Below are 21,919 nucleotides of genomic sequence, written 5' to 3' on the forward strand. Positions count from 1 at the left end.
GCTGGCTTGTTATTTCTAAAGGAGCATCAGCAATTTTAACATCAGCAATTTTTATGATTATTTATAAATTAGACTTTTATCATCAAATTTCTTGTATGGAGCAATAACATCTGAACATTATTTAAGGTCAATCAACCTGAGGAAAGCAGGTCAGGAGGAGCGGAAGCTTCGTAACTTTTTTTTAGTCCAGCAAGACTTCATTTCTTAGTGTGTATATAGAACATGCTTCAGAATTAATTAAAAATATCAATGGATATAAAACCAGTTATTTTTATATCTTTCTTGAAACAATTAAACCTACTAATTTTGCTTTTCTGAAAGTCTGGCACCAAACATTTTATAAAATTGTAAATGAGAATCATACATGCAGCAGCAACAGCCACTTAAACATGTGGATGTAGGTTTTAATTGAGATATTCTGAATAGCAATGCAGATCATGGAGACTACATTAGTTTGAGAATAGTAATTGTAAAATCATGAGGTTTATTTCAAAGATCACATTTCTTACAGTAATCCCATGCAGAAGGAACAAGTCAAATGTAGTTCCTGATACCGAGGTTTAAAATATCCTCTTGAGATGTGCACATACAGTTGTTAAAGTACTTGTCCTGGAGGCCATGTACAAAATGTAGACATTTATAAATGATGTACATTTTATGATTCTTCATTTCAGTTGTAAAAGTTCCAAATTCTAGGTGAAAAAATTGGGACAAGCCACCAACTCAGAATTAGGAGACCAACTATTTCCATGTACCCGTCTGTATTACCTTATCATTAATTGGTACAAGATCTCGAGTCAAGAGTGTTTATTTGTCATATGCAGCAGATGTGAACTGAAACAACTAAATTCTTACAGTAGTTTGACAGGCATATTAGATGCAAAAATAAATGTACAATAAATAATATTTTTTTCTAAGTGAATTGGACCTTGACACTGCAAAAATCAAGGTATGTAGAGCAGCTATTGTAGTGAAATTTCCATAGTGGTTCGCTGCTGAGGTCTGGTTGAAGTTTGGGTTGTCCAGGGTGGTTCAAAAATCTGAAGGCTGACATTCTTGAATCTGGAGGTAACAGGCTCCTGTATCATCCTGGTAATGGTGTTGCGAAAAGGGAGTATGGCCAGGGTGAGGTGGGTCCTTGTTATTAATTGCCTTCTTGAGGCAGCACTGCCTGTCGGCCCCTTCGATGGTGGGGAGGTCAGTACCTGTGGTAGACCGAGCAAAAGAATATTATTGCTTGACATCTAAAAGTGACTAAATATTGAAGGGAATAACATCTTATGATCTGGAAAACTGCTAGTTCAGCACCATCAAAGACCTGACAATGCTGGATTATCAATTTTACTGTATTCCATCATGATTTCAGTCTTAAATGACAGTTCATTTCCCGGACAATACACATCTAATGTGCTGTTCAAAGAGCACCTTGCCATTGCGTTTAACAGGTTTGGTAGGTTGTCCAGGAATCCCAGTTTATCTGTATGAGAAGTTTCTTCCGTGTATCTAGTACTACTATCTCAGTTTTGTTATGGAGCACATAACAAAAGAAATTAAAAGAAATTGAAAGAAATTAAATGTGCTTTAATAGCTGAGCCTCGGGGAATTCGTATAACATATCTCAGTTTTAAATGGCCAAAACTTTCTTTAGTTTTAGAGATACAGCATGGCAACAAGTCCTTCGGCCCACCAAGTCCGCGCCAACCAACAATCCCACAAAATACTTCCGCTATCCTACACACACTAGGGACAATTTACAATGACACCAAGCCAATGAAACTACAAACCTGTACGTTTTTGGAGTGTGGGAGGAAAACGGAAATCCCGGAGAAAATCCACGCAGGTCACGGGGAGAACGTACACACTCCATACAAACAATACCCGTAGTCAGGATTGAATCCAGTTCTGTGGCGCTGTAAGGCGGCAACTCTACCACTGTGCCACCATGCCATTCTCTTGAGACTACTGGAAAGAGATTGGGAACCTTCTGTCATGGTGTCAGACCAACCTGGCGCTTGAAGATAACAAAGCAAGGCAGAAGAGTTGTTTGTTGTCCTAACGAAGCAGGGTTGTGAACTGTCCTCATTAATGGATCTGCCCTAGAGAAGCTTCAGTTTCCTTGGCATTCATATCACCAGCAAAACACTGGTGCAATGAGTTTTCTTGGGTATCTGAGAAGATTTGGCATATCCACGAGGATTCTCTTGAACTTCTACTGATGCGCTATTGAAAGTATTCTGATGGTATGCATCTTGGCTTGATATGGGAACTGTCCTACTCTTTATTGACTGAACCTGCAGAGATTGGTGAACACAGCCCAGCCTACCACATGCTTGTCAATACCTTCCATTCAATCCATCTTCACAATGCATTACAGGAAGGCTGGAAATATTATCAAGGATGCTTGCCACCCTGACCATTCTCTTTTCTCTCTGCTATGTTCTGAGAAAATACAGAAACGAATGCCTGGATGTTCAGACTTCAGTGCCTCTCAGATTCCTTTATGTTTTAAAATTGGGAAAGGGAATTTGTAAGTCTTCTAGAGGCAGCTACTCTAAATGAAATAAAGTATTTTAAAAATTGGAAGTATCCAGCCTGGCATACGGTGTGCGTGAAAAGATATACAGTAAATCTTCAAGGCCAGGAGTTATCTGACAGTGGAAAATATGGAGCTTGTGGCGGCTCCCAAGGGTCGGGCCATACTACTACCGACCCCTCGGCACGGGAATGGACCAGTCCCGGGAGGCGGTCCTGGACTCAGGTATATAAGGACAAGGTTTGGGCGCCAAGCGATTCCGGCAGACTAGACCCGTCTGAGACCCACGATACAATAAAATATACCTTCCCGAAATACCTGGCTCCTTGCCTTTATCGACGCGCTACATTGGTGACCTCGACGGTCCATTCATTAGGATGGACAGAAAAGCAGAATCCGACCGCCCGTCCGGCTCGCAGGCCGACCAGGCCCCAGCTGTCGACGCGGTAGGAATCAAGTTCCCGACCTTCTGGACCACCCGGGCTCGCGTTTGGTTTTACCAAGCGGAGGCCCAGTTCCAGCTGCAGGGCATCACAGTGGATAACACCCGGTTTTTCCACCTGGTGGGAGCCCTTGACCAGGACACGGCCGAAGAGGTAACGGAGTTCCTCCAGGACCCACCGGCCCACGATAAATATAAAGCCCTTAAGGAGCTGCTGCTCCAAACCTACGGGCTAACCCGAATGGAGCGGGCCGAAAGGCTCCTCCACATGCCAGGCCTCGGTGACCGGCGCCCATCTAGCCTCCTGAAGGAGATGGTCGCGCTGCTCGACGGGCACAGACCGTGCCTGATGTTTGAATATACGTACCTGCACCTGCTGCCGGCCGACATTCGCCTGCAGCTCACAGACGCCTCCTTTGAAGACACCCGGGCCCTCGGCAGGCGCGCGGACGCGCTGTGGGCGGCGCGCCGTGATGACGTCAGTGCGCTAAACGTCACTCGAGAAGCGCCCGATTTTCTCCGGTCGGGCGGGGGAGCTGTGGAAGGAGTGACAGCTACGTCCCGGAGGCCTGCGAGATCGCCCCCGGTGGCCATTGCGGGTCGTGCACCTGCAGTCCCACATCAGCAGGCTCCAGCCAGCACCAGCAAGAGGTACTGGTGTTATTACCACCAGCGCTGGGGTGCGGCAGCCCGACAATGCCGCCAGCCGTGCACGTTTCCGGGAAACGCCGGGGCCGGCTACCAATAGTCCCTGCGGCGGCCGGCCAGATTCACCGCCTCTTCGCCTGGGATCGGCCGTCCGGGAGCCGCTTCCTCGTGGATACCGGGGCGGAGCTGAGCATCCTGCCCCCTTCGCCGCTGGACATTCGTTCTGGGAAGCGGGGGCCCATCCTCACCGCGGCAAATGGGAGCATTATTCAGACATATGGCGTCCGCACGGTCCACATCGTTTTCGGCGCCAGTCATTTTACGTGGCTGTTTACGATCGCCGACGTCTCCCAGCCGTTGCTCGGGGCCGACTTTCTCCGGCTCATTCTCTCCTCGTGGACGTCAGGCAGCAGCGCTTGGTCCACTCCGCCACGATGGAGCCCATCGCGTTGCGGCTGAATGACCCCATTATACGCCCGCTGTCGTCCGTGGACTCCCATTTCGCTCGGGTGCTGGCGGACTTTCCGGATATTATGGCCCCGCAATTCCGGTCGTCGACCCCTAAGCATGGGGTGTACCATTATATCACAACTACCGGCCCACCCCTCCACGCACGAGCACGCCGACTCCCGCCTGAGAAACTACGCCTGGCACGACAGGAGTTCCGCACGATGGAGTCCTTGGGGATCGTCCGCCCTTCCAACAGCCCATGGGCATCTCCACTCCACATGGTCCCCAAGGCAAACGGGGGCTGGAGGCCTTGCGGGGATTATCGGCGGCTGAACGTCGCTACCGCCGAGGACCGATACCCCGTGCCCCACATCCAGGACTTCAACGCCCATTTGGCTGGGGCCACGATATTTTCAAAGGTGGATCTGGTGCGAGGTTACAACCAGATCCCGGTCCACCCGGAGGATGTACCCAAGACGGCAATCATCACGCCGTTCGGACTCTACGAGTTCGTACGGATGCCGTTCGGCCTCAAGAACGCCGCGCAGTCATTTCAGCGGTTAATGAACGGCGTGTGCCGCGGGCTGGATTTCCTATTTGTCTACCTTGACGACATGTTGGTAGCCAGCCGCTCGCGGCAGGAGCACTGTGCCCACCTCCGGCAGCTTTTCCAGCGGCTCAGCGAACACGGGTTGGCCATAAACCTCGCCAAGTGCCGCTTTGGCGTGGCCACAATCGACTTTCTCGGCCACCGTGTGTCCTCGCAAGGAGCGGTTCCCCTGCCGGACAAAGTAGACGCCATCCGCCGGTTTCCCCGTCCATCCTCGGTGCGTGGCCTGCAGGAGTTCGTCGGCATGGTGGCATTTTATCACCGGTTCCTGCCGTCCGCGGCCCACATCATGCGGCCGCTATACGAGCTGCTGGCGGGCAAGCGTAAGACCGTCGTGTGGACCGACGAGGCCGTAACAGCCTTTGACGGCGCGAAGGAGGCCCTGGCTCGGGCTGTGCTGCTTGTTCACCCACGGGAGGATGCCCCGACAGCCCTTACGGTGGACGCCTCAGAGTTCGCGGTTGGTGCCGTACTGGAGCAACTCACGGACGGGGGTTGGCGCCCCCTGGCCTTCTTCAGCCGGCACCTCGACAACGCCCAGAAGAAGTACAGCGCTTTCGACCGCGAGCTCCTCGCCCTGTACCTGGCCGTTCGTCACTTCCGCTATTTTCTGGAGGGCCGCCCGTTCACCGCTTACACGGACCACAAGCCACTCACTTTCGCCCTGGCAAAGGTCTCCGACCCATGGTCCGCCCGACAGCAGCGCCAGTTGGCCTACATATCAGAATTCACCACCTCCATCCGCTTTATCGAGGGGAAGGAAAACCGGGTGGCCGACGCATTGTCTCGCCCCGCCATCAATGCCGTGTTAGAAGTGGCACCCGGCATTGATTATTCTGCCCTGGCGGAGGCCCAACTAACGGACGGGGAGATGCCCGCCTACCGGACTGCCATCTCTGGCCTCCGCCTTGAGGATGTTCCCCTCGGCCCCGGAGCGACGACAATACTTTGCGATGTGTCGGCAGGTCAGCCGCGCCCCATCGTCCCGGCCGCGTGGCGCAGGAGGGTGTTCGACGTGGTCCACGGGCTGGCTCACCCATCCATCCGGGCAACGATCTCATTGGTAGCTGCGCGGTTCATGTGGCATGGTCTGCGCAAGCAGGTTGGCCAATGGGCCCGCACCTGCATTCCGTGCCAGACGTCAAAAATTCAACGCCACGTCCGGGCGCCACTCCAAGGGACCGGTCTACCCTGCCGCCGTTTCGACCACCTGCACGTGGACATTGTGGGCCCGCTCTCGCCGTCCCGGGGCATCACCCACCTCTTCACGGTGGTGGACCGCTTCACGCGGTGGCCGGAGGCCATACCACTGGCTGATACGTCTACAGCCACATGCGCTCGTGCGTTGGCCGCGCACTGGATTGCTCGCTTTGGTGTGCCGGTGGTCATCTCATCGGACCGGGGGCCACAGTTCACCTCCGAGCTGTGGTCGGCCATGGCCCACCTGTTGGGCGTGCGGCTGCACCACACCACGGCCTATCACCCGCAGGCAAACGGCTTGGTGGAGAGGTTCCACCGGCAGCTGAAGGCAGCGCTGAAGGCGCGACTCGCCGGCCCCGACTGGATGGACGAGCTACCATGGGTTTTGCTGGGCATCCGGACTGCCCCCAAGGAAGACCTGGCTTCATCCTCAGCGGAGCTCGTATACGGGTCACCGCTCACGGTGCCCGGGGAGTTCGTGCCCTCGTTGCCGGGGCGAGAGGAACCGTCCTCATCCACCCTACATCGCCTCCGAGAGCGAGTTGGCAAGCTCGCACCCGTGCCGACGTCCCGCCATGGGACATTCCGCCCTTACGTGCCATCGGCCCTCCAGGACTGCGCCTTTGTGTTCCTGCGCCGTGACGCCCACCAGGCGCCACTCCAGAGGCCGTATGAAGGCCCGTACCGGGTGCTGGAGCACGGACAGACAACCTTTGTTTTGGACATGGGGGGCCGGCCGGAGGCCGTGTCAATTGACCGCCTGAAGCCGGCCCACTTAGACATCGACCAACCGGTGCGGGTGGCCCAGCCTCGGCCACGAGGTCGCCCCCCTTTGCGGGTCCCACCGCCTGTCCCTCCAACTGTGCCTCCGCCGGCCCCTCTGTCGACCGATTACCGTACGCGGTCCGGTCGGGTTGTGCGACCACCAGTGCGTTTCGTGCCTCCGGATCTGGGGGGGGGGTACTGTGGCGGCTCCCAAGGGTCGGGCCATACTACTACCGACCCCTCGGCACGGGAATGGACCAGTCCCGGGAGGCGGTCCTGGACTCAGGTATATAAGGACAAGGTTTGGGCGCCAAGCGATTCCGGCAGACTAGACCCGTCTGAGACCCACAATACAATAAAATATACCTTCCCGAAATACCTGGCTCCTTGCCTTTATCGACGCACTACAAGCTAAAATAAAAATCTGAAACATAAAAAGAAAATGCTTACTATGAGAAATTGTTGACATCAATTTTGAAAATCTTATGTTGTGGTCTGCGCAGCGTGAAGTTGAGGTACTATTCCCATTTTGGTTGGACCTTTGGCATGAGCTAATCTATGAAAGATTATTTTACCATTAAAATGAAAATGCAATACTGCATTAATTCATCTATGAACTAAATGAGGTATAATTAAACATCGAAAGGTGTAACTCAGACTAATATTTAAGAAAATCTTGCTTTTATTTCAGGGTATGCACTGGTGCCGTTTAAAAAACGAGGAAATAATGATAAAAATAAAGGCAATGGAAGGGCGGCGAGGCCGCCCACCAAATCCAGAAAAACAACGTGCTCGAGATGAGTCAAAAATGAAACGTCGCAAAGGCAGGCCTCCAAATATTGCAAGGCCAGACTTGCAAAAGAACTGTGATGTGAAATTGTTGCGAAAATTGGAAGCCCAAGGTAAACATGTATAAATTAATATTCCACATTTTATAATCAAGTTAAAGTTATTTAATGAATGTTTTTAACATGTATGCAGCCTATGCAAGGAAAGCAGCAGAATTAAAGATGATGCAGAAACTTCAAAAGCAGGCATTGGCACAACGGGCTAAGGAAGCTAGAAAACAACAAGGTAAGTACTGAAGGAAACTATTGTTAGATATTCTGCAAAAAAAAATTTAAAAATTTGGTTTGTATATTTATACCAGCTGAATTTACTTGGCAAATATTCTTTCCAGCAATAATGGCAGCAGAAGAAAAACGAAAACAAAAGGAACAGCTAAAGATGATGAGACAGCAGGTACTCTCCTATGTGTGTCATTTGCTGCTTTGAAGATTACCAGCTTTGTAAACTTCTGTAATTTAAGTCTTGTGTATTTTTCTCTCTTTCTCTTTCTCTTTCCCTCCCTCTCTTACCCTCTCTCTCTTACCCTCGCTCTCTTACCCTCGCTCTCTTACCCTCGCTCTCTTACCCTCGCTCTCTTACCCTCGCTCTCTTACCCTCGCTCTCTTACCCTCTCTCTCTTACCCTCTCTCTCTTACCCTCTCTCTCTTACCCTCTCTCTCTTACCCTCTCGCTCTTACCCTCTCGCTCTCTTCCCCTCTCGCTCTCTTCCCCTCTCGCTCTCTTCCCCTCTCGCTCTCTTCCCCTCTCGCTCTCTTCCCCTCTCGCTCTCTTCCCCTCTCGCTCTCTTCCCCTCTCGCTCTCTTCCCCTCTCGCTCTCTTCCCCTCTCGCTCTCTTCCCCTCTCGCTCTCTTCCCCTCTCGCTCTCTTCCCCTCTCGCTCTCTTCCCCTCTCGCTCTCTTCCCCTCTCGCTCTCTTCCCCTCTCGCTCTCTTCCCCTCTCGCTCTCTTCCCCTCTCGCTCGATTCCCCTCTCGCTCTCTTCCCCTCTCGCTCTCTTCCCCTCTCGCTCTCTTCCCCTCTCGCTCTCTTCCCCTCTCGCTCTCTTCCCCTCTCGCTCTCTTCCCCTCTCGCTCTTCCCCTCCCCCTCTCTTCCCCTCCCCCTCTCTTCCCCTCCCCCTCCCTTCCCCTCCCCCTCCCTTCCCCTCCCCCTCCCTTCCCCTCCCCCTCCCTTCCCCTCCCCCTCCCTTCCCCTCCCACTCCCTCCCCCCCTCCCTTCCCCTCCCCTCCCTTCCCCTCCCCTTCCCTTCCCCTCCCCCTTCCCCTCCCCCTCCCTCCCCTTCCCCTCCCCTTCCCCTCCCCCTCCCTTCCCCTCCCCCTCCCTTCCCCTCCCCCTCCCTTCCCCTCCCCCTCCCTTCCCCTCCCCTCCCCCTCCCTTCCCCTCCCCTCCCTTCCCCTCCCCTCCCTTCCCCTCCCCCCCTTCCCCTCCCCCTCCCTTCCCTTCCCCCTCCCTTCCCCTCCCCCTCCCTTCCCTTCCCCCTCCCTTCCCCTCCCCTCCCTTCCCCTCCCCCTCCCTTCCCCTCCCCCTCCCTTCCCCTCCCCCACCCTTCCCCTCCCCCTCCCACCCCCCCTCCCTTCCCCTCCCCCTCTCTTCCCCTCTCCCTTTCCCTCCCCCTCCCTTTCCCTCCCCCTCCCTTTCCCTCCCCCTCCCCTCTCTTTCCCTTCCCCCCTCCCTCCCTCCCTCCCTCCCCCTCCCCCCCTCTCTCTGTAGACAGCATACTACGTCAGTTAGCATTTGGTAATGAATTGTGAAGTTGTAGTTTTATTCTCATCTCATACTCAATCCCAGCTCTGAGAAATTTCACGCAACTGGTATATTTTCCATGTACATCGGGTATTTTCATATGAAATTTCAAAAATGGATGACTTATGGCAGTAACTTGTCTTCTAATAATGCATAATGTGTTTTTACATAGTCTATTTGTATTGTTTGCCTGAGCTCCTCACTGATCTTGTTAACCTGGCTTTGCGATTTCACAATCTCGGTCTTTTTTTCACATCTCCAGCAGTTTGTTCCTGACCCTCTTTGTAACTTCCTCCAACCTGTGAATGTGTGTGTGTGTGTATATAAATATAATTACTTGGGTAATTCATTTTGAACAGATTATCAGAAAAGTGGCGATCGCAGCAACATGCATTTAATCTTATTGTTAAATGAGCGTTACTCAAATGAAATATACAGATCTAGAAGTGCATAAAACAATGTTGCATTTTTGTTACCTGAATGCCATTCCCAATGAAGGCAATTTTCAAAGCTTTTATTTTCATTATTCGTGGCCTCCAGAAATGGCACTCAGATCCACACGTAGACAATGAAATATTCCTATAGTCTGTGCCTTTGTATTTCCAGTACAATCTAGTTTGTTATTCATTATCCACGGCCAAAATTATTGCATACATATGAAATTTAATTAGTGTTGATTCTCTGTATATTTCTTGACAGGAAAAAATCAGAAGAATTCAGCAGATTAGGATGGAAAAAGAACTGAGAGCTCAGCAAATGTTAGAGGTAGAATCACAATGGGGTTTATTTTGCATGTTATAGTTTAAAATAAGTTATCTGATGTGATGTGTAGATTGTTCAGTTTTGTTTTGTGTTTCGCAGTGTATGTGTAAGGGCTATTCCAGAATCTGATGCATAAGCAGGTCTTAAGCATAATCTTAATTTGTGTGAAAGCAAAAAAACAGCTAAAGGGAAGACGAGAAAGATGAAAAAAGAAATATGATAAATTTGTGGATTATTAGAAAATTATAATTATTTTGCCAAATGCTCTTTCGGTGAAAATATAAACTTTTAAATTCCAAAATTCCAAGTTACTGGAACCTGGATCCTCCATCAAAGACACACAGCCATGGGGGATCCAGTTTTCGATAACTTAATTAGAGCTCATTTGAAAAATATTCTATTCCACCCTCCATTGCGGATATCCAATGTCTGCTTAAAACATAAGAAGCCCATTCAGATGCCCCTCTACAAAATGCTTTTTTGGTCTTCTATTTATGTCCATGTGGTGGAGTGTAAATCATCATATCTAATCATTTGACAGTGTTCTCGAATCTCCAAGGATCGTCAACATGTACAATACCGTCATTCTTCTTGGGCTTGGGCCTGCCTAGTTGATTCAAAATCCAGATGTATTCAAACAATGCAAATTATGTGGTTTAAAGTTTTTTTAATTTAAAGGTAACATTTATCCAAATACTGAAAACTGTTCCTGCACAGAAGCCAGAATTCCAATTCTTCCTTGTTTGTTTTGTGACGTGGTTTTGTTAAGGAGGCATTAGCGCTTGCTAAAATTCCGACATCTATCTTTATCACAGAAATAGATAGCTGAAGGTGGGAAATCCCAGTTCCCTGTAAAACTGGCAACGTTTCCATTTCCAGGCCTAAAGTTTCAACATAAAACCTCTGGAATGTGGAATAAGTTCTTTTAGGCATTTATTTTTTTACACTTTAATCTTTATTGCTTTTATACATACACAAATAAAACACACATATAACAACGAAACTTACAACAGTGCGGGGGAGGGGGGTTCAGTTTACAATTAGTGATGCAGTATACAGAACTATTTTCTTATTAAAACATTTTCCAATAACTTACATTATTGTCAATAAAATTATACAGTGTTGATGTCTTTTTTTTTTATACCTAATCCATTTTTCCCATTTTCTGTTAAACTCGTCTTCTTTCACTCTTAGAGAATATGTCATTTTCTCCATCACAAATATTTCCTGTACAATGTCTAACCGTTGTCTAAGTCTGGGTGTGTCCGCTACAAGCCAGTTTCTTGTAATGGTCTGTCTGGCAGCTGTAAGTAGGATTTTAATCAAGTAATCATCTTCCTTCAGCACCACTGTAGTTATATTACCCAGGTATAAAATGGAACACTTCTTGGAGACTATATATCCTAATACCTCCTTTAATACTGAATTCACTCTGTCCCAAAATGGTTCTATTTTTGGGCAACTCCAGAAGATATGTGCATGATTTGCGTCTGTATGGCTACATTGCCTCCAGCATGTTTGTTGCCTTAGAATTTGCTTGCTTTTTATATTAGGTGTAATAAAGAAACAAATCAAAATTTTCCAATTAAATTCTCTCAATTTTTGTGAATTAGTGGATGTCTGTAGTGTTACACACATATGATGCCATTCTTCTTCTGAGATTGTGATGTTCAATTCCTTTTCCCACTTAAATTTTACATAAAATGTAGTTTTAGCTTGACATTCCATTAAACTATGATAAAGTTTAGAAATAATCCTTGATGTTTTTTGATGATACGCATTGACTATCACTTCTACCACTGGATTCTTTTCTTCTGGTGCCTCCCTTTTTACTTTTTTGTTGTAATATTCTCTCAGTTGGAGGTATCTAAACAAGTCTTGGTTCTGAAGTGCAAATCTGTCCTTCAAATCTTGAAAACTTCTTAGGTCTCCAATTTCAGTAACAGTACAAAATGCAGTTATTCTTTTTTTTCATCCACTCTTGAAATGTTGAGTCATACATCCCTGGTTTAAATTCACTATCCAAAGCTATCCATCTTAACACTTTTTGTCCTTTATTCAATTTAAGTTGTCTGGTAAGAGTGAACCAGGTTTCTAAAGTAAATATCGTTATTGGATCGATTATACTCCTGATATGTCCAGGAAGCGCTTTTTCTCCCAAGAGTGTTTGGATGTGGAAGTCAGGGATATATGTCTCAATCTCTTTCCACCCAGCTATGTAGCTATCCTCACACCAATTGATTAGTGGTCGAAGTTGGGCTGCATAGAAATATATCCTAAAATTTGGAAGTGCCATTCCACCTTTGTCCTTTGGCAACTAGAGTGTAGTGTATCGAACTCTGGCCTTCTTTCCTCCCCAAATAAATCTAGATATTAATTTATCCCATTCTGTGAATTGTTTTAGTGGTACCTCTATTGGCAGAGATTGAAACAAGTACAATAGCCTTGGCAAAATATTCATTTTTACCACATTTATCTTACTACTAAAATCCATTGGGTAGGTGGACCATCTTTTTATATCCTTTCTTATGTTTTGGTTGATGTGATTATAATTGGCCCCATACAACATTGATATATTTTTCGTTATATTTACCCCATGGTATTTGATTGATTTTGAATCCCATTTAATATTATACTTTTGCTTGATTTCTTCTGGAGGAGCACAATTAAATAGGAGGATTTTAGTTTTTGAAATATTCAATTTATATCCTACATAGAAATTAAATTTCTCTATGATCCCCATCATCCTTGGAAAGGAAGTGTTTACATCCGTGAGATACATCATTACGTCATCTGCAAAAAGGCCAATTTTATGTTCTCAGTCTCTTATAGTTATCCCCCTCAGTTCCCTATCTTGACGGATCGCTTGAGCCAATGGTTCAATATGTATTGCAAACAGGTTAGGGCTAAGACAACATCCCTGTCTCGTTCCTCTTCCTAACACAAATCTCTCAGTTAAGGACCCATTCACCTTTACTCTTGCAGTAGGTTGCTGGTAAATTGCTTTAATAACTTGAATTGAATCTTCGGTAAAGCCAAATCTTTCACATGTTTGATATAAGAATTCCCAATTAACCTTATCGAAAGCCTTTTCCGCATCTAGGCTTATCAGGACAGCGCGCGTACTGAGGTACTGAGCTGCCTTCCGCACCCTCCGGCACACCGTATATCCACAGATTAATTCTTCGGGATCTGGACTCCAGATCGTTCAGTTTGTCGACAAGTATCTTCTGATCTTTCAGTGTTTCTTGAAGTACGTTATTTGCAGCAGTATTCCATGTTTCCAGCTCCTCTTTTCGGGCGGCGGCTTCTTCCATTTTTTTATTTTGTTCTTGTATTGCTTGCGTGTTCACCGCCATCTGATGTTTCATTTCATGTTTAAATTCGGCCAGCTCTTTTCCCATATCCCGCTTGAATTCGTCTTTGAATGATGTGAAGTCTGCTTTTAATTCTCTTCTCAAGTTGCTGATTTAAAAGGGCTTTTTAATCCCTCATGAAGGGCCTCTGTTGCATCGTCTCCGCCAACTTGTTTGTTTTTGTCTTCGTTTGTGTCGCTTCGAGCCTGTCCTTCTGTTTCTTGCTTTTCTTGCATCTTTCTGCTCTTTGTTTTGACTCCCCCATTCATACTGTACTCATTTATAACTTTAATACTCGCTTACTTTGGATTTAGGGGAGGTTTATTTGTCCGACTGTACGGAGCTCTCTGTCTAATCAGCCACCATGTTCTGCTGCCTACCAGAAGTCCTCTTTCAGGCATTTCTAATATTCTATAGAGGTACACGAGGGTGCAGACAGTGGAATCTTGAGACAAGAATATGACAAGAAGACAAGAAGATGGAGTCTTTTCCTAATATTCCTCCAGCACTCTGTTTTAAAAAAAACCTTCTATAAACAGTTTAGGATTAAAGTTACAACTTTATTTCAGAGCTGTATTTTTCTTAAAACAGTTCCCTGCAGTTTCCTCCCCCTACCCATCCTTTTTCTCCAGAGATGCTGCATGACCCGCTGAGTTACTCCAGCACTTTGTGTCTATCTTGTATTTTTATATATAATAGCTATACATAATAATTTAAATAAAACTGTGAAATAATGGGCAGGAACATTGTTGAGAAGTGTTCCAGTGGCTTTATTTAGATTTGCTGATAATTGAAAGGTAGACTGGGAAAATGAAGGAGATTTAAATTGCTTGGATTTTTGTTGATTACTTTCTCATTTTATGCCTGTTATTTAGTCTGTTACATGTTTAACTGGTCGATTAGCAATATTTGAGGCAGATGTGAGGTTTTACGATTTCTCTGCAGCATTGTGCAATGTAATGGCTTTTAAGAAAAAGTAAAACCTTTTTGTATGCCTTTTAAAAGACCATATATTTTGTTTTTGTGATGAAAAATGTCAATTGCCCTGTTTCAGAGAGGCAACTTGTTGCTTGGCTCAAAAATACATTACAGTCCTAATCTTCCAATAGTTACAAATAAAATCACATATTTTTACCATTTTTAAATTGAAGGAAGTGAGTGACTGTGGCTCTTATGTGGCCAAAGGTGAAAGTTTCCAAATTTATCAAACTATACTAGACTCTGGGCTACCCGTGTTGAGAGTCCCTTACATTGACTTTTGGATCTTACATAGAATCCATGACATCATTGGTTTCAATGGCGATTGCAGATCAGCAGAGGATAAAACTAAAGGGAAACTGATTTCTAAATTATTTTGGTTTTGCATGTTTTTTTTAAAGTTAATTAAAAAATATCTATATTTGCTTTACATAATTAAGACATCCAACACCTGTACAGCTTTGGCAACCTCAGCCAGACCAGGAGGTTTGGTCATTAGGTAAATGATAGCGGAAAGCCAGGTTTTCCCCACGGTAGTTTCAATGCAGGAGGTGGTGTTTATGGCTGTGTTGGGTATTCTTATTCTAAATGCAACGGGGTCTCACCACGAGGAATCCAGAGGCACTGTCTTGATAAATTAGTATTTAGTATTGTATTATTTAGTAAAATTGGTGATCTGTGCATTTGACTACATATACAGTCTTGGATTTGCTTCTATTTAAAGGGATGAATGACTGGTTCCATTCAGAACTGCCAAAACATCACAGCAAAATTCAGATTAGCATCTTTCTTTAAGTCAAGCAAGAGCTCATTCTTGTGCAGGTTATCTGACTAGATTTTTGTTCTAGAATTAATGGCTTGAATCAAGCTATGTTTACCCCATTGTTTATGTCCCCTACTTGTACCTGCCATCTGCATCTTCTGCCTACTTGTACTTCACAACCTGGGCTGGCTGAGAACCACGGATATTTACCTGGGAACAGATGAACATCATTGGTATCCTTTAGAACAGTTAAGCACAAAACAGCACAATTGGACCCAAAAATCTGCATTGTATTTGCTTGCTTTTACAAAATGCATTATGTTTTTGCCATTTCTCAGAGGAGCACCGAGATGACCTTATGATTGACCTGGAAAAAATACAATATTACATATATTTTAGATGTCATTTAGTTAAGCTTTGAATCTGAATTTGCTGAGCGATCATAATGTTTCAATGGTTTGTGCCATTTATTATAAGTTCCAGGAAACTGTAATGTTTATTATTTCTGCACGTTTTCTCTGGAGTTTAGATGAATGGGAGGTGATCTCATTGAAGCATACAACATTTATTAATGGCTTTATAGGCTGGATGCTGAAATGACATTTCCCTTAGCGGAGCTAAAGAAATTACTCCACCTAGGGAGTAGAAATGTTTCTAATTATCTACCTAGGGCTGTGAAGACTTGTTTGCTGAGTGCATCAAGACAGATTTTTAAATGTTAAGTGGACAGAGGAATGTGGGGTGAGTGCAGAAAAGTGCAATGCAGGATGTGTCTTGGAAATATTCAAGAAATGAGGTAGAGAGAGAAGCAGAGAACTAAAGGTTTTATAGCACGAAATCTGTCATCTGGAAGGTTCTGGCATCTGTGGTTGAGGAAAAATTAACAGCACACAAATTCATAAAATGATTAGGAGCTGTCAGCATTTCTTTATGGAAATATGCTTAGCAATTCCACTGGGGATTTGAAGGTTGTGAGGATCATGCAAGAAAATAGAGTTGAAGCCAAGAAGTCTGATCAAGCGTGACTTTGTTGAAGGCTAGAACAAGCGTAGAGGCAACATGGCTGACCCTTTTCCGGTTCTTATATCTGAGGTATTCAATGTACCTAATTTGAAATTTGAATGCATTACACTATGAGAAATTTTGCTGATTTAAAGATGGAAACAATAATGGAGATGCAAAGGCAGGTTGTTTTGTGTTGGTCCGAGGAATTTACATTTATATTCCTCTTTTCTAGGAAATATTACTGTATTAAAATTACCAAAATGCAGTTTATTAATATCCAGGATTCAGCATTGGTCCATCTGATTTAGTCTAATTCAAGTAAGATTGATATAGTGACCCAATTTGGATTAAAATGGAAATGAAATAAAATGTTAAATGGAGGTGTATTTTTCTTGCATGGGGAGTTAATAGCTGCAGTATTCTTTTTATTAAACCAGCTTTCCTTTAATGTTATGACATTGTAAAATATATATATAACAGCCAAGAGTTATTGTCAGAACACACAGAAATTTAGATTTTTTAGATTTGTAGATTTTTTAGATTTAGAGATACAGCGCGGAAACAGGCCCTTCGGCCCACCGAGTCCGCGCCGCCCAGCGATCCCCGCACATTAACTATCCTACACACACTAGGGACATTTTTTTAAACATTTATCCAGACAATTAACCTACATACCTGTATGTCTTTGGAGTGTGGGAGGAAACCGAAGATCTCGGAAAACCCACGCAGGTCAAGGGGAGAACGTACAAACGGCGCCCGTAGTCAGGATCGAACCTGAGTCTCCGGCGCTGCATTCGCTGTAAGGCAGCAACTCTACCGCTGCGCCACCGTGCCGCCCGGGCTCAGGATTTGTAATAAAGCAAATGGCCCTTATTTTGGAAGTCTTTTTGCTGTACTGATTTTAGCAATGACAAAAAGATCTGTTTGTGCTAATCAATTTAAAAACATGAATAAATGGACATGCACAAATGTTTTTCTCTTTTAAATCTTTGGAAATATTACTCCCAGTTTTCTGTGGGTTATCATGACTGCAAAGACTGTCAGCTGGCATCTCCTTTTAATATGTAAAAAGCATGGTAACTTATGAAGCCGTTTAAATGCAGAAATATGGAAATTGTTGGTTATACCCTGCTCCTCAATGATATAGTTCCAAACTGTACAGAAGCACCGATATCAGATTTAAGCGATTTGACATGTGCTAGAGTATTTTGTGCACTGTTACCTTTATAAAAACCTTTGAAACTACTATGGTACTGAGTGAGGTTTGGCCATGTTTTTAAATCTATAGTGAATAATAATTACTGTGGAACAAACTTTCTGATCCTTAAAATACCAATATTCTAAGTATGTGGTGTCAATATTTATTCAATCAATGGCCTAATTTATCTTGCTTTTAGTAAAATCACTAACATTTTTAATATTGATACTTTATCGTTCTTGCTTTTCTGGATTGCTAACTGAGAATTCCTGAGACGATTCGACCTGATAGATGTAGATAGGACTGTGAGGGACAGAGCCAGTCAGAACCGCTTTCCTCGGGTGGAAATGTTAAGGTCTGGAGAGTGTAGTTTTGAGGTTAGATGGGGAGATGTGTGGGGCAGGTGTTTTTCCACGTGGAGCGTGACGTGTGCCTGGAACTTGCTGTCAGGGGTGGTGGTGCAGGCGGATATAATTGTGGCATTTGAAAGGCTTTTGGATAGGCAGGGAATTGAGGGATATGGATCACATGCAGGCAGAGATTAGTTTTACTTGGCATCCTGTTCGGTACAGCCTTTGCAGACCCATGGACCACTTTCTGTGCTGTGCTGTCCTATGTTTTGTGTTTGCGTGTGTTTTCACAGCAGCTCAATGCTGTCAATGATGGCACTAGATTGAAGATACACTACACTTGGGCAAATAAATGTTCTGGAAATGGCTAAGTATTGTTGGTAATTTATTCAATATCACTTTAGCTACAGAATTTGGGCCAATTAAAAATGTGTTGATCCATTCTCTGTGAGCAGTACTTCCAATGTGCAAGTGACTTTCAATATATTTCAGTAGTGGTGAAAATGTTCCACCATGAGATACTGGGAAGCATTGGTTTATTGGCAATTGCTGGCAATTTTGTTGTCGTAGCAGATTCTGGGCTTGATTTGATCCATTATATGTGGCTGGTTGACTTGACAGTATTTTTAACCTCCTTGTGATCAATCATTGAATGTCAAGTGTGTCAACAATGAAATTCTTACTTGCTGCAGTTTAACAGACCCATTAATGTAAAACACACAAATTAATATATAATAATTGATAATGAAATAACTTGATATCAGCAATACTAGATAACCATCATAGTGCAAAACTGAAATCCACAGTGCAAGCAAAGATGCAATCATAGATGATCATAGTTGCTGAGATAGTGGCTAGTGTTGTGCAGTGTTCAGGACCCTGATGGTTGCTGAGAAGAAGCTTAATAATAGTCATATAGCAAAGAAACAGGCCCTTTGGCCCAACTTGTTCATGCCGACCAAACTAGTCCCATATTTCCTCAGCTAGTTCCATTTGCCTGCATTTGGTCTGTACCACTCTAAACTTTTTCTGTCCATGTACATGTTTCAATGTCTTTTAATCAGTGTATTGTATCCACATCTGCCACTTCCTCTGGCAGCTTGTTCCATATATACTCTGTGTATGAAAATTGCCTTTCAAGTCTCCTTTAAATTATTTCCCTCTTACAAACCTGTGCCCTCCAATTATAGACTCTCCTATCTTGGGGATAAAGCTTGAATACCTCATCTATGCCCCTCTTGATTTTTAAAAACCTGAATAAGATCATCCCTTCATCGGTCCAGGAGAAACAGTCTCAGCCTATCCATTCTCGATTCATAACTCAAGCCCTCCAGTCCCGGCAACGTGATTCTTTTCTGCACCCTCTTTAGATTTATTTCATCCTTCCTATAGTAACCAGAATTGCACACAATAGTCCAAGTCTGCTCTCACACTTGTACAGTTATACCATAACGTCCCAACTCTCCTACTCAATATCTAATGAAGGCTATCATGCCATATATCTTCCTCCCCACCCTTTCAAAATGTGTTGTTACTTTCAGCCAACTAGTTACTTGTATCTGAAGACTTTTTGTTCCTCAGCATTCCCCAGGGCCCTGCCATTCACTGTTATGCCTTGCCCTGGTTTAACTTTCCTAAATGCATTACTTTGCACATATCTTATTTAGGTAACATCTGCTAAACTTTGACCCATTTTCCAAGTTGGTCTAGATCCTGTTGTAACATTGGAAAACCTTCTTCACTGTCCACAAACTTAACCATGCCAACAACATTCTTATCCCAACCATTAATATATATGACAAAGGGGATCCAGCGCTTATCCCTGTGTCAAGAGTCAAGAGTGTTTTATTGTCATGTGTCCCAGGTAGAACATGAAATTCTTACTTGCTGCAGCACAACAGAATATGTAAACATAGAACACTGTAAACAATATGATAAACGAGAGAGAAAAAAAAGTTCAGTGTGTGTATATATATCACATCATTGTTCATAGGCTTCCAATCTGATAAACAGCTCCACCTCCTGAAGCTAGCTAACAATTCATTCTGCATCTCGTCCCCTGACTCTATCAGCATTACCTCAAAGTGCTCTATCCATCATGGAGGTTGGGAGGTAAATGGCCCCTATTGTGTAAATTAGTGGCTGAATCTGGGAAACGGGAAAGGAGTTGATGGGTACATGGAGAACATAAAAAAATTGAGATTCATGTAAATTGGTGTTTAATGGGTAGCACTGACTTGGTAGACGGAAGGACCTGTTACTGTGCCATATGACTAGGTATCACCAATCGAGTAAATATCTGAGAGGGATCAGTTAACAAATGTGGATCATGCAAAAAAATATATATTTTTAATTTAAGCATCATGATTTTTTTAATTTAGCTGTAGTAATTAGGTTAATTTCGAACTTAAGTTTCAAGAAGCTTTTCCAGAACACATATTAATCCAAGTAATATTGTTACTTGTTGTCGTTGGGTGTTGCAGGAGCCTACAATTTATTGTAGGGAAGTTATTGTGGACTAATATGGTCCTGATACTGAGAGTTCTTGAATAGCCCTTAAAAAAAATTCTCTTCATCTCTCCAAATAATTAGTAATAATTAGTATTATGACTATGAATGTTTTTATAGAAGTTCTGTGTCTAATTCTAAGCTGTTAGAAATGTTTGTGGTCTTTGTGTTCTCGTCAATGTTCTGTAGACATTCTAGCTCATTATTTTTTGGCATGTTGTATAGCATGTAAATTATAAAAAATTGAGACTGTTTCAAAGTTCCAGTAGTGCTTTTTGCATGACCTCCAGACCTGTTTTGCATGCACAGGCTAAGAGGAAAAAGAAGGAAGAAGCAGCAAATGCAAAATTATTGGAAGCCGAGAAACGGATGAAGGTTAGTGTAGATGGATCTCTGGGTCTATGAACTTTACTGGGCTATTGTGTAGGAACATTTTGTAATTGTGTTAAAAATGTATGGACAGGTGATATGCAATAAAATGTGTAGGACCCTACGCGAAAAGTCGAGGAAATAATTTAGGGAGTTGTATTGTAGGATCTTGTTCATAGTCATGTTGTGAGATTGTAAAGTTTAATGTGGAAGGTTTGGTTGATATTTTTCCTTTTCTGCACAGGTATTCAAGCATCTCGTTACTTTTATCTTTTATTAATTTCAGAAGAATTTGGTACATAAATTGGCATATTATTATAATCATCATTTATCACCGGTTTTGATGTTCGTTTCATGTCCATAATTGATGTAATCAAGAATTTGTATTTTCTGTTATTTTTGAAGGAGAAGGAGTTGAGAAGACAACAGGCTGTTCTGCTTAAGCATCAGGTTGGTAAATTATATATACATTAACACTATTTCGTGAATTTTTGCTTTATTGATTGTTTTCTTCTGTACCTTTGGGACATGTATTGAAGTAAACATTTATTATTATACTTAATTTTTCCTCAACTTAAATTAGCTTGCTTTGGTATTGGGGAAAATGATATTTTTTAATAATATGCACTGGTTTTAACAAATTGTGATTACTGTTTCATAATAATGTGCCAACTCTTTCTACCAGGAGTTGGAGAGGCATAGACTAGATATGGTATGGGTATGTTTTTTGTACATCTAACACCGCATCGTGATTTGGTTGTGATATGGTTGTCATAGTAATGCATAAAGTGTAGCACTGGCTGCTGTCATACTACATACTTCTGCATGGCTTTTACAGCACAGTGCATTGCATACATCTGCTATAATTATAAAAGAAAAAAAATTGAATCAACAAATGTATAATTCCACTTTCAACTGTCACCTAATAGGAGACATCAAAAGGTCAAATATACAAGTTCTGAAACTAGTTACAGTTCTTCAGAAATGGTTAGACTGTCTCTAAAGGTTCAATCTTTTTGTCACAATTCATTCTCTTGTTCCACATTCTATTAAAGTTTATTCTTTATATCCCGGAACAATGCCATTCCAGCAAACCAAATTTCTAAAATATTCTTCTACCTTAACCACAGGCTGGTTTAAGGCGACCAAATTTCAGAAAACAGATGAAGACATTCAGCAGGAGATCTTTATTGCCTGCTTGGCCCAACAATAGTTCAATAATCTACCATTTCCCATTGTATTACTAGAGTAGAACTGCATGACAATGTGTTGCTGCAAATACCTTCCTGACTTTGACTAAAACAGAAGTAGAATACATAAAAATATTATGAATGCCACATATTCTAATATTTTAAATTGAAGAGAAATTCAGATTAAAACATCCTTTGGTCATG

At 43.8% G+C, this 21,919-nt stretch overlaps 1 protein-coding gene across 3 annotated transcripts in view; it reads left to right on the forward strand.

Moving 5' to 3' along the window:
* Nucleotides 1-21,919, forward strand: part of baz2ba (bromodomain adjacent to zinc finger domain, 2Ba) — a 185,235-nt gene that overhangs the window by 122,404 nt on the left and 40,912 nt on the right. For all 3 annotated transcript variants that reach the window (XM_078403833.1, XM_078403835.1, XM_078403832.1), the window contains 6 exons: nt 7,340-7,550; nt 7,630-7,722; nt 7,829-7,890; nt 9,936-10,001; nt 20,931-20,975; nt 21,211-21,243. In XM_078403833.1, coding sequence (XP_078259959.1) covers nt 7,340-7,550; nt 7,630-7,722; nt 7,829-7,890; nt 9,936-10,001; nt 20,931-20,975; nt 21,211-21,243 — 510 coding nt within the window. The remainder of the gene's footprint in view (nt 1-7,339; nt 7,551-7,629; nt 7,723-7,828; nt 7,891-9,935; nt 10,002-20,930; nt 20,976-21,210; nt 21,244-21,919) is intronic.

The sequence above is a fragment of the Rhinoraja longicauda genome, chromosome 8 (genome assembly GCF_053455715.1).
Source record: "Rhinoraja longicauda isolate Sanriku21f chromosome 8, sRhiLon1.1, whole genome shotgun sequence".
NCBI lineage: Eukaryota > Metazoa > Chordata > Chondrichthyes > Rajiformes > Arhynchobatidae > Rhinoraja > Rhinoraja longicauda.